General features: G+C 40.2%; 1 protein-coding gene across 1 annotated transcript in view; it reads right to left on the reverse strand.

Moving 5' to 3' along the window:
• The window catches only part of LOC309335092 (E3 ubiquitin-protein ligase RNF213-like), a 90,004-nt gene that overhangs the window by 47,317 nt on the left and 25,119 nt on the right, over positions 1 to 17,568 (reverse strand). The window contains exons 16-23 of the mRNA XM_081850036.1: positions 14,236 to 14,825; positions 12,374 to 12,539; positions 12,013 to 12,230; positions 10,590 to 10,730; positions 8,902 to 9,063; positions 7,463 to 8,597; positions 6,099 to 6,292; positions 5,556 to 5,708 (exon numbers count right to left, since the gene is read on the reverse strand). Of these exons, the coding sequence (XP_081706162.1) occupies positions 5,556 to 5,708; positions 6,099 to 6,292; positions 7,463 to 8,597; positions 8,902 to 9,063; positions 10,590 to 10,730; positions 12,013 to 12,230; positions 12,374 to 12,539; positions 14,236 to 14,825 (2,759 nt within the window). The remainder of the gene's footprint in view (positions 1 to 5,555; positions 5,709 to 6,098; positions 6,293 to 7,462; positions 8,598 to 8,901; positions 9,064 to 10,589; positions 10,731 to 12,012; positions 12,231 to 12,373; positions 12,540 to 14,235; positions 14,826 to 17,568) is intronic.

Raw genomic sequence — 17,568 nt, forward strand, 5'->3', positions numbered from 1 at the left:
GGCTTTTCAATGAAATGATGAAAGAATGCCAAATGCACATAAGTAAAGAATTAGGACCAATTAAGAACTTTCTTACAGAATGTGTGGGTCTGCTAGTAAGCCTGACTGAGTTCATCAGGAAGGGAGCAATCTCACACACACCCCACTCCAGCGGCTGAAATTCCAACAGAGCCCAGCAGCTCAGAGAAGGTCCCAAAGAGAGCCACTCCCATGTCTACCAACAGTCGAGTCACACACCCCTCACCTAAAAAGAAGCATCGCCACCAAAGAATACACCCACTTCACAAGAAGAAGTCTAAAAACATAAAAGGCAGACTAAGAGTCATACACGAATTAAGAAATTGAATTTTTCCAAGCTATTCAAGCTCTTGGAGAATCCCACAATAAAGGAATCAAATACAAAGAATACTAAACCCGTGACCCCAAAACTGAGCATTATCCAGCAACCTAAAGTGACAAGCGCATCACAAACCCCTAACCCTCAATCAAAGAAAGATCGGAATGAACAACTAGATAAAGACCGGCAAACCTCCTCTGCTACCGTGGAGACTATCACCCCCATTCGCAATAAGATAACTCAGAACAATCAAACGCTGATCCCCAACAGAAGCAGATTGGTTATTTGCCCTATGTACAACCGTACAGAATTACATTCACTGGACCAACAAAGAACGTATATATTTAAAAAAATTGACTTAGTACTCAGAGGCCTTCTACTACAAGGTAATGTTATCAGTGTAGATTTTCTCCCAAATGACAATAAGTATAATCGAGTGATGCTGACATTTAAAGATGACTCGACCACAAAACAAATATTAATTAATAAGGAGAAACTGCAAAGGGTGGGCCTGACAGTGACTCGCCTATTCGAAGTGACCGCCCCCCCCCCTCGCAACTCATCAAATTAAATAAGAAAGACATCTATTCAAAGGTGGTGGAAAACAATAAACCTGAATATCAGAATAACCACCAGTCGCCTCACGAACTGGACACCTCCACACACAACTTCTCCTTTGAAGAAAATACCTTAATTAGTCAATTCTGGACATTCCCACCTTTAATACAAGCTGAAATCCTAGAAAGATTAGAAACGCTAAGAAATAAGCTGGCCGGGAGAGACTTATATAAGGAAAGTAAGGTGGATGTCCAAAGAAAGAGCAAGAGCCCTCCCAAAACGATCATCTTACAAGAACCCGATTCAGTGGCTTGCCGACCACGTAACCTTCAGATAAAGGCAGAGATTAATCTACCTGCAATTAAGAAAGTACAACTCACAATGGAGAACAATGCATCGCTCCCTATAAGGAAAAACATGCCTAAGGAAACCTCACCAGGCTCTGGTCCAAAATGAGATATTTAGATGAAGCGGAATTAGGCTACAACCAGGTAGAGTACCCTCAGGAGGAGGCCTTGTATAGCAAAGGCCCAGTGTCTACCAATGTGAGCACTCTATATTTACCATCTGACACCATAGAATACCTGGGCAGCTCTCCATGTAAGGATGATAGTCGGCTGCCACGTGGAATGGTAAACTCCAACAGTACCTTGGAAGATAATTGACAAGGAGTGGATCTTGGTAAAGCCAACTTTAGCTTTTTATCATGGAATATCGCAGGATGGCAAAAAAAAGGCAGCTGATCCATCCTTTGCTAAATTTATCCAAGGCTACGACATAGTATTTTTACAGGAGACATGGCTCACAGGGGACCTAGAAGTTAATGGCTTTTCCTCAATGTCCCTCACAGGATCTCCAAGCACTAAAGGGGGGGAGAGTCAAGGGTGGCCTAGGCATTTTAATATCTACAAGGTTGAGGGTGTCCATAGTAAAGTTAGAGACACTGAAACATCTGGCTATGGCCGTACTAGTGAAAAGCAGATTCTTCACCCTGCTATTGATTAATGTATATCTCCCCCCCCCCCCAAAGAGGCAAGCAGCTGATTAAAAACACCTGGCATGGGCTGGAAACATACATTGATGGTTTGATGACTCAAACCCCTGCAGCTTCAGTGCTAGTGGCTGGTGATCTTAATCCCATAATTGGCCAGTCTGACGAAGCACTATATGCACACTTCCACGACTCGCTACCCATCATGGAAGAAAACCATCTTATACCCACCAGACTCTCAAAAGACAAGGGATGTAATTATGCAGGTCTGTGCCTATTGCGTCTTTCTAACAAGCTGGACCTGGTCATACTAAATGGGCGCAAGAATGGGGAGACTTGTGGGGAATTTACTTTTATATCAAATGCAGGAGCTTCCACTATCGATTATGTTATGGTATCATTTAATCTCTTAAATAGAGCCCTTGAGTGCAAAGTGGAGGAGAGGGTTGATAGTGATCACTTACCGCTCTGCCTCCTCCTGGATGCAAGAAAAGATTTATTTTGTAACGATAAACTTGAAGCCCCCAGGTCCTCCAACATGGAGTTGAGATACTCACGTATTAGATGGTCCGAAAAGCTGAATGCCGAAACATCTGAAAGGCTATACTCGGACATATTCCTCATGAGAAGAGATAATCTCTTAAACTCACCATGTTCTGAATCTAGAATAATCTTGTTCCAGGATCTGATCTCACTTTTGCAACCCCATCTGATCCAAAAAAAGACATCGCGCCAACCTTTATTCCCCAACAAATCCAAACCCTGGTTTGATCAGGAATGTATTGCTACGAAGCATTCTTTGCTGGATAAGTACAGGAATTACAAATCAGCGAAACTACCCTTGCTTCCTGCGGAATGGTTCGAAGCCGAACATAAATATAAAGATCTGATTAAAAAGAAAAAGCTTCAGGCCCAAAGGGGGGAGTGGCAACGTTTATTAGAGGCCTCTCGAAGGAAAGACTCAGCCACTTTTTGGAAAATAGTCGCGAAAAGTTGGCAAGACTCCCCGATTGAAATTGATTATACTATACCAGTTGGGATTTGGGAGGCTTACTTTCTATCCTTATATACATCAAATCAACATCTGCAGGCCATGCCCTCAGCTCCTAGTGATATTGGCGCTGAATGGCCCCCAGTAGCAACAGAAGAGATCTATAGGCTCATCCAATCCCTTAAACCTGGAAAAGCACCCGGCGTAGACAACATTACACCGGAACTCCTTAAGGCTAATGTTGAATGGTGGGCCCCTGTGCTAGCTGCCCTATTTACCAGCATAGATCAATCGGCCACTTTCCCTGAGGACTGGGGACTAGCAATCATCATCCCTTTATTCAAGAAAGGGAGCCGATCAGATCTGGCTAATTACAGGCCAATCAGCCTACTAAGTATCATTAGCAAATTGTACGCTGCCCACCTATGCGACAAATTAGTGGACTGGTTGGAACAAGACCACATTCTTTCAGAAGCACAGGCTGGTTTTAGGGCAAATCGGTCAACTTTAGACCAGGGCCTTGTTCTCCAACATCTTGTGGAGAAATATACATCAAGAAAAGGAGGTTCTCTATACGTGGCCTTTATAGATTTCAAATCTGCTTTTGATTTAATACCGAGGGACAGGCTTTGGGGAAAGCTAAGCGCCGCAAATATAAACAAACGCCTACTGTATCTCATCCACAGTCTATATGAAAATACACGGATCCGGGTAAGGTGTGACCGACAGGGCCACCTATCCAAGGAAATCCAAATCTACCAGGGGGTCAGGCAAGGGTGTGTCCTTGCACCTACTCTATTTAACTTCTATATCAACTCGCTAGTAGGAAACATGGAGAAAGAAAATGCCCATCCCCCCAAATTGGCTGGTACGCCCCTCCCGGTCCTTTTATATGCGGATGACACAGTCTTAATTTCTTTTTCTTGTGTTGGATTAAGAAAACTTTTGAGATCTCTTACCAAATACTGCAGCATCGAACAACTAACAATTAACTACAACAAATCCAAAGTTATGGTGTTCTCTAAAAAAAGGAGGAGGCACAAATGGAGAATAGACAATCGCTCAATAGAACAGGTAGCAAGCTTTAAATACCTGGGTGCAACCTTCCAGGAAAGGGGCTCCTGGCACTTTCAGATTAATAATACTATTGCAAATGCAGAAAGATCTACCAAAGCGTTAATAAGATTCTTCTATGGGAAAGGGCAGCCTCCCAGGTCTTTGCTGCCAAAATACTATCACAATTGTTATATGGATCCCAGATCTGCAGCTTTAAAAACCTTACTCTCTTAGAGGCATTCCAAACTAAGTTTTTCCGCTGCCTGCTGGGGATCCCCTCTTGCGTATCCAACATAGCGGTCCATTTGGAGGTTGGGCAAATTCCTATCAGTACTCGGATATGGATATTGAAGATCCATTATTGGCTAAAGCTTATTTTCTTCCCGGTTGGGCTGGCACCTTTAACCTTATTAGATACCTACCGATTCAAATGGAAAGCTACACTGCTGGAAAAGCTTAAAGGCTTGGGGATCCCACAACAGACCCTGATAGGCTTCGAGAAAGCTAGGACTACAATTCGCCAGCATATCTGGGACGTAGAATTACAAGGCCACATGAGCGAAATGATTAAACATCCAGCAATAAGGGACCATGGGAGAGGTTTCTCTCCAGCTAACTATCTGTCAGGTCTTCAGGTACCCAAATACAGACGGTCTTTTACCCTCGCCAGATTCAACATTCTCCCTTCTGCCTTACTTCAGGGCAGATTTGAGGGTAAACCATACACAGCACGGGTCTGCCCTTGTGGCTTGTTGGAAGTTGAAACTGCTTCACATGTACTATTACGCTGTCGTCTTTATGAGGATATACGTTTGACTTTTATTAGTCCAGGAAAGAATCGGAACACCATAGTTTAAAACTACTGCTAGAGGACATGAATCCCAAGACTACATTAAATGTAGCTAAATTCTGTGCGTCTGCAATCAATCGCAGGAAGCAAGTGGTATCCCATAGTGACTAAACCCCTAAATGTTAATTACAGGGGGCACACTAATAATTAATTTTAATTTTTATATTTAAATCCTTGTTATATTCATACTGTCCTTTGTATTTCTGATATTTTTTATGATGTGTGATATTGTGTGTGTTGACGCTGGTCTGTGACCGTATTAATAAATTTATTCATTCATTCATTCAATATTAATTAAAGATTACTTTTCCTGCTAACAATGAGTGGTAGGTTTTGCTTATTAAATTGTAAATTAGACTTCTTTCAATATTTCCAAAGAGCCTCTATATTGAAAATTTGGGAACAAATAGTTTTATTTAAATATAATTGCTGATTAATATACAAATACTAATAATCCACTGTCTAGAAATAATGTCAAATGCAAGCAATATACTAGTAAAAAGCTGCTAAGACCATTATTTCTAGGCATCTGACAACCTCCTTTTTGATCACAGAAAACTACAAAGAAAAATTAAACTTCAGAATTTCCCTAAGTAATAAACACTACAATAATCTTGACATGCTGCACGATTGTGGTGTATATGAAACAGTACAGTGGTTGTACTGTATTATCTATCTTGAAAAATACTATCTCAAAACACAATTCAATGTAACTATATGATTACAGGTGGGTAAATATTTATATAGTCGTTACATATCTACATGTACTTACTGATCTCGTGTTTTTCTTTAATTGTGGTGATGGTTCAAGAATTTCTACAACATACAAATGACACTGTTTCCGCAGCCAGAGTTTCCCATCTATATTTATCAGGTGCTGTAAAACTAACAGCTTGAACAGAAATTCTGGAATTCCAGTCTGGACCTAGGAGAATACAGAAACTCAAGTAGACAAATTAGCGAGTAGAGATCATTTAATCAATATTTATTTAAACTGATTAGCCTACTGATATGATCCCAATTGCATTAAGAGATGTCTTCCTTTCCACTCCCAGATCCTGCACAAGCTTCCCTTTCTTAGCCTATGGTCCTACAGATGATGCTGAACTTCAGTTCCCATCAGCTTCAAGCAACATGGCCAATATTCAAGGATGATGAAAGCTGTAGTCACTCCTGTTCAAAATCCTGCATGGCCTCCTTTTCTCTTATCTCTCCACTTAATATGCTCCTTCCTGAGACCTTTTTTAAAAAGCTAGTTATAAAAATGTTCCACAACATTTGATAACAACTTCTGCCAAAATAGCAATATACTCACTGAAGAGGTGATATCAAAATGAAATATCATGGGCTGTTTCTGGTACTGATTTTCTAGGAATGGGAGGAGAGTTCTCAGCACTTTGCCTTCATTCACATCAGGATCGATCAGCCTAATTGTTTTTAAGATTACTCCATGGCCTTGCAACTTTGCTTCCATTTTCTCTTGCAGCCTCTTTATATACAGAGATTTTCCTGTTATTAGTAACAACAACACATTTTATCAATTCTTTTAACAGAGAGATAAGAACCCAGTAAACTGACTGGAAACTGAGGACATCCAGTGTTTGGACTTTTCCATCCACAACAAGCAAAAAGAAATCTAATTTAGATAAAAACATAAGAAAAGCACCGTTGGGTCAAATCAAGGGTGTACCTAGTCCAAAGTGGCAGTCAAGATACTTACAGAAAAACCACAATAAGGCCTGAAGACAGCAACCCTAACCCAGTGTCTGCCCTGATAATTCAACAACTGGTATTCAGAAACAGCAAACCTCATGTGAAAAGCACATCCTTTTTCTTGTCTTGAATTCACTGCTAACCAGTTTCATTGCATACCCCCAAACTCTAGCATGAAAGAGGCAGAAAAATATATCTAACATCAATCCACTTTCTCTGTACCATGCATGGTTTTCCAAGCCTCTATCCTGCCCCCCCCCCACCCTTAGTTATTGATTCTCCCAAAGAATGGAGAAACAAATGCTTTGTGTTGTCTGTTGAACCTCAGCTATGGGAACATCTGATAATGACCTATACAGATATCATTACAAATCAATTTGAAACCAGGGGAAAGTAGATCTGGGAGTCTAGATGTACTAAAAGGAACAATGCATACATATTGTGCATGTATACAACACATACTGTTAATCCCTTTCTTAATCTCCTGTTTTAAAAAAAACTGCTGCTGCATATTGAATTGACATTTTTATTCAGAAATCTAAACAAGACCCCAAGATGTCTTTATTTTCTGGGTATCCACCACCCATTCAAACTACATTAGAATGCACTGTGGCAGTAGACTTTTTGCCCCAGTGGAAATTACTCATTTGCTATTTTGTTGTCCATTCATTCAATTTAGTGGTGGTGGGGGGGAACTCTTCAAAGCCATCATTAATAGTTTGGTGTCACCCACAAACTAGACCCTCTCATTGTTTTTTACTCCGGAGTATATATACTCTATGGAATGAAATGAAAGCTTTTGAAATGAAAGACCAACATGTTATATCCCAGAGTGGGTATCATCTAACAGGCTAGAAATTAGATCTACAGATCACAGACACAATGTTTTTATACTCTCAACCCTCAAGTTATAGTCTACGCATTTTGAAACGTAGATAGAAAAGTATATGTACTTAGTTCACTGACCTGCTCCAGCTCTTTCAGAAGCTACAATCCCAACACACATCTGGTCCTTGAAGACAGAAGCTGATGAACTTTGTGTTGCTTTGTAATGATTCCCAAGGTAGCCCTGAATGTCCTTCAGGGGCTGCTGAGGGATCATGTGAACTTTGAACTGGCTGAAGACAGAAGGGACATAGCAGTGCTCTCTCTCACAGTTGCAGAGAATCACTAGCCGATAATCATCATGGTGATTAAAGTGAAGACTCTGGAAAAGTTTCTCAGACCTGTAGCCAACATCATAGCTCAACTCATCTGCAAACAGCAAGGTGTAAATCTTTTCCCCCTTATAGCCTGAAGTGAGGCACCGCCTCAAAAACAGCGCCACTTGTTCATAGCTGGTTTGTGGTGTGCAGAGCAGGACTTCATCGTAAGAGGGTAGCATCTCCCCTGGACTGTTCATGTAGATGGCCAGTGCCGAAGCCAACACCTCAGAGCGAGGACAGAGAATGAGGTTAGGCCTGCCAGCATGAAGACCTTGTGGCAATTTTCGCATAACACTCCTCTTCTCCAGATCTGCCAGGGTGGCCAAGTAAATGCCAAGGGTTTCAATGTCCAGGCAGTCTGGAAGGAATGAGCCCATACTTCTCATGTAGGACTCCCACATATATTCCAGTTGTACAGTCAACTCTCTCCCTCTTGCCACCGGCCCAAGCAGATCAGCAAAATTCCTCTTTGGCTTTTTAGATACTACTTGGTTGGAGACCTCCTGGACATCTTGCTTGCTGCAGTTGTGCTTTATAAATGACAGCATCGTTAAGGCAGCCTCGCTGGGGCACTCTGAGCCAAGCTCCTTGCACAAATATACAAACTGTTCTGCCATATAGTAATTCAAATAATAGTACTGGGATTGCTTCTCCAACATAAACTGGTTCCACTTTTCCAGGAAACTCTCCATCTTTTGGCAAACAGTTGGCAGAACTTCTGTGACATCTCCATTTCCAATAAGGGCACAACCAGAATTTAAATTGAAGTCCATGCTAAGGCAGAATTCATGGTTGGGTGAGCAATATACACGAGCGACCCAAGAGCGGAAAAGCATGCTTCCAGCAGAATAAAGGTCGATGAAAGACAGTGCAAGCCTCTGGACACTAGAAAATACCTGGGTGCAGATTAAGCAAACACAATGGGGAATATGATGCAAGTGTTTTGAGTAAGAAGATGCTACCAAGATTGTCAGTGAAAAGGATATCATGATAATAAAACTATACCACTATCAATCAGAAAACAAAGCACTACGATAGCTTCAAATTACATTTTGGGAACTCTTGAACACATTATTTCCTATTAATTTCTCAATATGAAGTCTAGAAATGTGGTGTGGCTAGAAGCAAAATACTATCATTCTGTCCTTCCCACCACACCCCTATCAAGATACACATAGGAAATTGTGATGGAAAACTGACCTCAGAAAACTTATCCACTTCTGTACTTTGTTCTATCTTTCCTGACATCAGCATCAGCTTATTCATCAGTTCTTGGAGCTCTTCCAGGGAGTATTGCCGTATCTCTTCTTGGCCACCGTGGGTTTCTGAGATGGTCAGGAACAGGACGGTGTCCAGAGAAACCTTCCAACACATGATAATGACTCCAAATAAATTTGATCTTTGATTTACTTCCTTATACAAGGAAAGCCCCTCTGGCTATACCTAACTAGGGCAACTGAATGGTATCAGTAAACAGAAGCATCAGCTACACCCAGAAACTATTACAGTGGGAAGCTCCAAGTTCCTTGGAAACAATGATAAAGCAACTGGCAGCATTAGAAAGCAGTCATTATTTGCTGTTACATGTAAATACTGGTAGGAGGCTGCAGTGGTTAGCTTATTGCTGGCACCCCCCTAATTACATGGCCGATCTGTTCTTGGCCACTGTGCACATAAGTGAAATCACATAAAGTGGGGAGCACCCTCTAAACACCCTTTAAATGCCCTCTCTGTCGGTCTCTCTTCAATCCACACCAAAATTATCCAAAAATATCCACAACTAGAATTGAAAATCTGGGGCCGGCAGGAGTTTAAACACCTCATGGTCCCCCAATTGGCTAGAGCGGATGAGATAACTCCCAGAACAGCATGCTGGAAGAAGGGGGGGGAGAAGAGAGAGGAGGAGGTTTCATCTGGCAAGCTGAATTGCTTGAGCTGACAGAACGGTTCCCATTGCACTATACTGAACACCCGACAGATATCAAAGAGTTAAACAGCTACAGTGGGACCTCGGGTTAAGAACTTAATTCGTTCTGGAGGTCTGTTCTTAACCTGAAACTGTTCTTAAACTGAGGTACTACTTTAGCTAATGGGGCCGCGTGATTTCTGTTCTCACCCTGAAGCAAAGTTCTTAACCCGAGGTACTACTTCTGCATTAGTGGAGTCTGTAACCTGAAGCGTCTGTAACCTGAAGCATCTGTAACCCAAGGTACAACTGTATATAATTTTTTGTAGAATCTGAGGGCAGTCCTGTTTCAAGAAGCTTTTAATGTTTGGTGTCCTCCCACCTTTATTTGTATTTTTGTTGGAAGCCACCCAAGGTGGCAGGGGCAACCCAGTCAAGTGGGTTGGGTAAAATAAATAAATAAAGTTATTGGATGTACAGTGGTGCCTCACAAGACGAAATTAATTCGTTCTGCAAGTTTCTTTGTCTTGTGGATTTATCGTCTTGCGAAGCACGGCTATTAACGGTACTTAGCGGCTTTAAGAAAAAGGAAACAAACTCGCAAGACGTTTTCGTCTTGCAAAGCAAGCCCATAGGGAACTTCGTCTTGCGAAGCGACTCAAAAAACGGAAAACTCTTTCGTCTTACGAGTTTTTCGTCTTGCGAGGCATTCGTCTTGCGAGGTACCACTGTACATAAAACCAGCACTGCTACTTGATTAGTCCTGTTCCCCCTTCCTGCTCAAACAGAAAGGAACGTGTCAGTATTAATATTGTTTGGAATACTGGCACTCACTTTTTTATATGAATACTATCCTTTGCTAGCTCTTTCAATTTACAGCTGGTTGTTTGTTTGATATTAAGGAGATAGCTAGAAAAATATGAGCAGAAGGGCTACAAAAACTGAAACAGCATGCAACGTACCCTTTCAAGCAATGTCTCACCTTCTGGCCTTCCTCTGGTGCCCTAATTTGGTAGATTCCGTTGCTATTGATTGTTGTTGCCAGTGATAAAGATGACTGCTCCACAGAGCCATGAGTCTCTTTTATGTCTTTCAACCACTTCAGGTATCTTGCAGAATCACACTGTGTATGTAAGGAGAATAAATACACTAGATTTGTCTCACTGCCCCCACACTGTTATTCCAGTTCAACACAGAGAGTGAAACTAGGCAATATGACAAAACTGGAGAAAAATATTTATTATTAATTATATTTCTAGTTGCTTTTTTCCCACAGAAATGGCTCAGTGCTACTTACAAAACATATAATGCATTGCAGTAATCTAAGTGAATGTTAGCATAAAATAAATATCAGAAGACAGGCTAACCCTGTCTGAATGGGGCATTGTTGGGCCCCCATCCAAAGCTGGTGGGAGGTACATTGCACCACAAAGGGCACTTCAGCCTCATGATAATAAGGGATCCAGAAGTACTGTAAAGTTACACACCTGTTCCTTCAAAGGGAGTGTAACCTCATATAGAGGCGGACAAACCCCATACTTCCATTCTAGGCAATCACTAACTAACAGCACCTTATCAGGATTAAGTGTCAGTTTATTGGCTCTCATTCAGTCCATTACCAAGGCATGACTTCAGTCTAGCACATCTGCTGCTACTCTTGCAAAGGTAAATGAGATAACAGAGCTGCATATCATCAGCATATTGCTGGCAACACACTTCAAAACTCTAGGTGAACCCTCTCAGCAGTTTCATGTAAAGTTAAACAGCACAGGGATAAAATCAAATACTGCACACTGAAGGCTTTATGGGGATGGAGCCACCACAAAGCAGTGCAGCTAACCCCCAACTCAAGACAGCTGCTCCAGAAGACCATGGTTGATGGTACTGAAATAGGAAGTCCCATTCTCTGAGTAAAATACAGCTTGCCTTATACAAAATATTTCATTAAATCAGGCATGTCTAAAGTCTCGGGGGCCTAATCCGGCCTGCCAGTCAGTTTAATCTGGCCCCTGTGGCAGTTTATTTCTTGGGGTAAAATCCTAAAAAAACCTCAACAACTTCAATCCTTAAAAAAGGTCAATAACTTTGGTTGGCCCTTCACTTCATCAAATCTGGCCCTCTTTGAAAAAAGTTTGGACACCACTGCATTAAATACATGTAACATGCTGTTGCTTCTATAAATTGTGTATGAGTTACACTGGGTAGCCTTTAAACATAAGTAGTTAAAAGGCAGATATGCCCAGTAGCTGCAACTTTAATCTCTCTTCACTTGAGCCAATAATTTTATGCAGCATAGTAGTACATCAGCAGAGAATCACATCAGGCATGAAGCAAAGTTAACCTCTCTATCAGATATACAGCTACCTAAGAGCAGGTACAAGCTAAGGTAGTGCTAAAGAAATTACCAGTTTTTCAGGGAGTTTAGGATCACTTTCCAGGGCTTTCCACAGTTTTTCCAAACACACCAGAAATTCCTCAAACCCTGACTCCTGTTTCAATTCAAACAGCAGAGAAGAATAGCCAAGCACAGCATCGTGGAAACAGGCCACACGATCCACATCCATGTCATTTTCTCCCGCAGAGATTGAGGCCAGGTCCACAAATACCTTTAGCTCATTTATATCTAGGGGAAACAAACAACACACTTTCAGGGCTGAACTAGATGCACAGTTAAAAGAGATAGATGATAGATAGATATCACTCCCAGGTTTTTTTAGGGCCTTCAGCAAAAAAAAAAAAAAAAGAACAGATATGTATCTGTTTTACCTTTTAGAACCTTTTTGACCCAGCTGACAAACTCCCTCCTCCATGCAAGCTCTTCAAGGCACCTACGACGCGGTTCAGTGATGTCTTGCAGCACTTTTATAGCATGTATCAATGAAGCGCTTATGGAGGACAGCTTTTTTCTCTTGAAGGACTGGAGTTCATCTTCCTGAAAAGCAAATTATATGAATGAACAATGACATAATTACACATATGTCATTCTGCAATTTTTTATGCCATGTAGCCACCATGTCCACAATCTGTGGCAGATAACTGACAGGATGTGTGTGCATCTGTGCATGCAATGGAGTTCCTAACCTTTTCCTACTGTGCCATTTTTCTGTGGAAAATAGCCCTCCCAACTGTTTTCACCCCATAGGAAAAATATATCGGTACTTTTTTGTGGGGAAAATGGCATGTGGGGAAAGGATTATGTGCTTCTTTACACATCAAACTGCAGTCTCAGCAGCTGCATTGCTAACCAAACAAACCTGAACTACCCATAAGTAAGTCCTGCGCCCGATAAAAATTGTATGCTAACATTTATTGATATTCCTTCTTCTACTGTGCTGGGAAAACTGGATACTTACCCCCCCCCCCCACACACACTCTCTCACTCTATCTCTGTCTGTATGCTTTAAATGTGCTGTGAATTTGCTTTAAATGTATGGTGTGAACCCGCCCTGAGTGTAGGATAGTTTGTTTCACTGACCATATGAATTTACAAATGGCCATCATAAACAAACATTTTGACATTTGCATTTGTCCACTTATGTCTTGCTTTCACAGCCTATAACATCTGTCATGCCTCTGACACATTAGCATACATCTGACACACAGATCTGAGGGAATAGGAGGTTTGCATTATGATCCCTGCCTAATCCATCAGGCATTCTCCTATGTTTACATGTTCACACAGTAAGACTGGCTAGTGAATTATGGGCATATTTACTTTCATGCAATTGAAAACTGTTGGTGAATCACACAGAGCTATATGCTTGGAAAACAATTTCAAGAGTCTAGGTCTATTGTACAGCTGACAGCTTCTATGGTGAATAATAAATTCCAAAATAATTACATCTGTATTATATTCAGATTTGCATGGTAGCAACCATATCTAGTCCAAAGAATAATGATCAAAGAACTCAAAACCTCTGAAGTGCTTAACAAACCTATACCTTACCATACAAACTGAGCCTGTGATAATAATGCCTTTCCATCACAAAACAGCAGTGCCCCTACCTCTGACAAAACACAAGAAAACACACTATGAACATCATACCCATTCCACCTTCTTCAAGAGTACATTCAGTTTACCCACTCAACCCATTGGATGGGAAAGACCATTGAAGGTTTGGCCCAGCTCTACTAAGAAGTGCACCACTGCAATTTTAGAAGCCCTTTAGAGACACAGGTGAATTCTGAATGCACTGTAGAATAGCCAGATGTAAGAGAGAACTGATTTTCTTTGTCTCATGCCAGTGGTTTGCAAGGCCACCAAAGGAATAAAATGGGTAGAACAAAGGATGGGGTTGTTGTTTTTTCCCCTATTGTAGGTTTAAACACACACAAACCTCCCTCCAGACAAGTGAGACATAATCACAGTTCAAGACACATTCCAGCCAAAGCACTTGGGAAGGATGCAGAGTAGGGTCTGGGAAAGAGGTTGGCCATGTCTTGAGGCTCCCCGTTCCATTTTTCATAGTTGTGTAAAAGAAGGAATTTCAAAAGGGATAGCTTTTCATGCTGAAATTACCTTTTCTGCTCAACAATTTAAGGTGCAGAAGCCATATTCTTTTTTGCACCTGAACACCCAGGCTTCATGGCAGCCTTTTGGGTGGTGGGGTTTAAAGAGATATACTTACAAATTTCAGTAATAGTTGCAGGTCGTTGAAGTCACCAGAGATGTTTAAACCTTCCCTGACCTTGTCAATAACTTTAACACAGCCCAAAGCCAAATGTAATTTATGATACTGCTGGATCTGCTCAACTCGTTGCTCTACCCATTTCCCACTGTCTTGAGGCTGAAGATGGCATATAATCAGAAAATCCTTTTTCAGTCCATCATAATGGTTCGTAAAATTCTTAAAGAGAAGGTCCACTTCAGCAAATGTGAGCTCTTCAGATTTCAGGCATTCGTAGAGTCTGGAGAATTCATTGTAACAAGATTCAAATAAAGATTCAGGGTTCAAAATGGCAGTGCTCTCCTCTTTGCTCAAATCCTCAGTATTGCTTGCCAGCTTTTTGGCTGCCCACTCCCAGCAGTACTGGAAGATGTTGCTTTCTTTAAAGTTATTCATAGTTTCAGTCATCTTCTTTTGGGCTGGACTCAGATGGTAATGTGTCTCTATTTTATCATCACTCTGCGAAACTGAATGCCTCACATTCACAACATCATGCAATGCTTTTGAGGCCAGGTTTTCACTGTGCTTCTGTTCCATTTCAGCAATATCCACTGAAAAGTAAAGAGAAACTCTGAAGAAACACTCCAAGTTTAACATCTTTCCTTTGCTGGGCAATGAACTATATTAGCATCAAACACATTTATTGGTAGTTTGCTAAAAGACAAGTAAACATTTTCCACTGCCTTTCCATCTAGTTTACTTTGAAACCTGAGAATGCTCCCTAGCAGGTAACAAATTAAATAGCAAATGAGGCATTAGCACAGTAGAAACTATTTTGAATCCATTTGCCCTATATTTAGTTTCACTAGCCAACTATTAATTTAAACTGGAGGAATGCTTCACTAGAGGAACTCAAAGATTATTTCCTTTTCCTTTCCTTAATTAAAGCCACAAATATTACTCAAGCAAGTTTCACATTTTCTGTGATGTTACTAGGGTGTCCTGGTGTAAAAGAGGACAAGGTTTCTGCATCTTTAATACTTGCACATAAGACAAATCCTCATTCAGTTGCAAAAATCCATAACTGACCTTGGGCCGGCTACTAACTTCTCAGCCTTACCTACTTTTCAGTGTTTGGTGGTTGTAAGGATAAAATGAAGGATAAAGTGGATATGAGAAGGAGAGCCTTTTGTGTTGATCTGAACTGCTTGAGGGAAGTGTGGGATGACAACACAAAAAATTAAATATAAATAAAAAGAAGCCACTGAAGGAGATTTGGAGAGGGTGTTTGGGCAGGAAATTACAAATTAAAAAAACCCTCTAGCTTTTCTGCAGATGTTGAGTATATACTTCCACCTACAATCAGATAAACAAACCAGGGACTGAGCTAAGGAAGGAGCTGTGTTGTATCCATGAGGAAATTCGGTGCAGGGAGTAATAACCAACACCCTTGCTTATCAGGCGATTGAAGAAAAAGATGGGGGAAGTAAAACTAATCTTATATATACTTAAGCATTATATATATCTAGGCATCATTGGCCTAGAAACTCCACTCAGTGATTATATCCTAGACAAAACACAGCCATTGGGTCCAGCTTTTATGTTAACAGTGTAGAACTCATATGCAACTTGCAACAAAAGGCAACACTTTATCATGTGAGTTTCACTGCAACTACCTGTTACACAGCTCAATTTGGGAGCAAATCTGTATGCATGGTGAAAGTTATCACCTTAGAAACTGTAAAATGGAATGGAAGCAAACTTAAGTCAAGAAAACTCTGGCTCACGGCTAAACAGACCTGTACGCCTACTTTATTTATTTTTTATTTTTTATTTGTACAGTTTAATACAATCATCATATACATAAAATAAAATAGAAAAATCTCAATCTCCCCCCACCCCTTGACTTCCCTCAACTTCCCCTTCTGATTCTTTAAATATTTGTTACTTCTGCTTAATTTGGTTTTCCTTATTTTGTAGTCTTTTAGATAAATGCTCTTATGTTCTTAACATAGCTATACCATGTTATCTTTCATGTCTTACACTTAATTAATTTCTATATTGTTATTTCTTAATTTTTACTCTTGTTTTCTTAATTGTAAGTGTTTACTCAAACCCTGCTAGTGAGTCCATTTCTTGACAATATTTTTGTAAGTACAACATAAACGTTTATGCTGTATGTCTACTTTAAAGACAGAGAAGTGCTTGGCAAAGCTTAAGTTGAATTAAGATAATGTTGAAGAAGATACATGACTCATTGCTCTGAGGAACTTTTCATGAGACAAGAATACAGTATATTACTCCCCAGAAACAATTAATTTAAAATAAAACACCTGTTGTCCTGTCACAATACAGAACCGAATTTTAATAATAAAGGGTGGGGCAAGATAAAAGAGTGAATCAGATGACAGGAAATTTGGAGGTATACAAGGATCAGAAAGAGATTGCACTCAAATGCTATAGTTCAATCAGTGACTAGAATTCATTTCTTTTTAATTTAATTTATTTTTGCTTAGCTCCCAAGTTTTTCTAATAAAGCTTTATTTGTTCTGGGGCTTTTGGAGTCCAATTTGACTTTTTGTCTTATCTTTGAGTGGAGATAGGATTTCTTACTTTCAGCATGTTCCATGTATTGAAGTTGCTATTTGCTCTGACTCAGGCTTTTGTGGTCTGGATATTTAAAGCCCGTGAACAGTTTTGAACAAATCTAGTTTTTACAGGTTTTCCTTTTCCCTGAAATGATTTTTATTTTTGTTTATCTTCTTTATTCCCTTGTGAAGCTCGCACTTCATGATACCATTTTCCCAATATTTATTCCCTAAACATTTTCCCTGTATTTTTTACCTGAACATCTCATTTGGACCATTCTGGATACTATACATGGTTCTTGGATTAATCTTTCTCAGCTTTCACCCTGAGTCTACAGAAGCCAGATTCTTGGATACTTACTTGATTCAAAGCTATAGCATACTCTTTTTACGCCAGTAAACTTTTAATTAGTTTGAAGGTTGAAGTTTCAGAAGGATGTAATTCAGAACTTAGTAACAGAAATGCTTTATGGATAGCTGTTTGATTAACTACCTTTATTTTAGAATTTACTATGGTTTTCCATTTATAAATTGCTCTCTTGTATTTCATTCATACATTATTTTTATTCTTATATTTCAGATATTCCTGGGTTTGTCATTTCTATGCTTTGATTTAAATATATATTTCCAATTTATGTTGTTTTTGGTCTGGCTCTGATTTCTTTCTGATTACTACCACTAGCTCACTGAAACATGCTCAAGTGAATGTAATTTAAAAATCTGTTTTCACTATCCTATACCTTTTCAGGCAATGAGAAGGACAACA

This window comes from Podarcis erhardii (assembly GCF_964252035.2).
Source record: "Podarcis erhardii genome assembly, chromosome: 2".
NCBI lineage: Eukaryota > Metazoa > Chordata > Lepidosauria > Squamata > Lacertidae > Podarcis > Podarcis erhardii.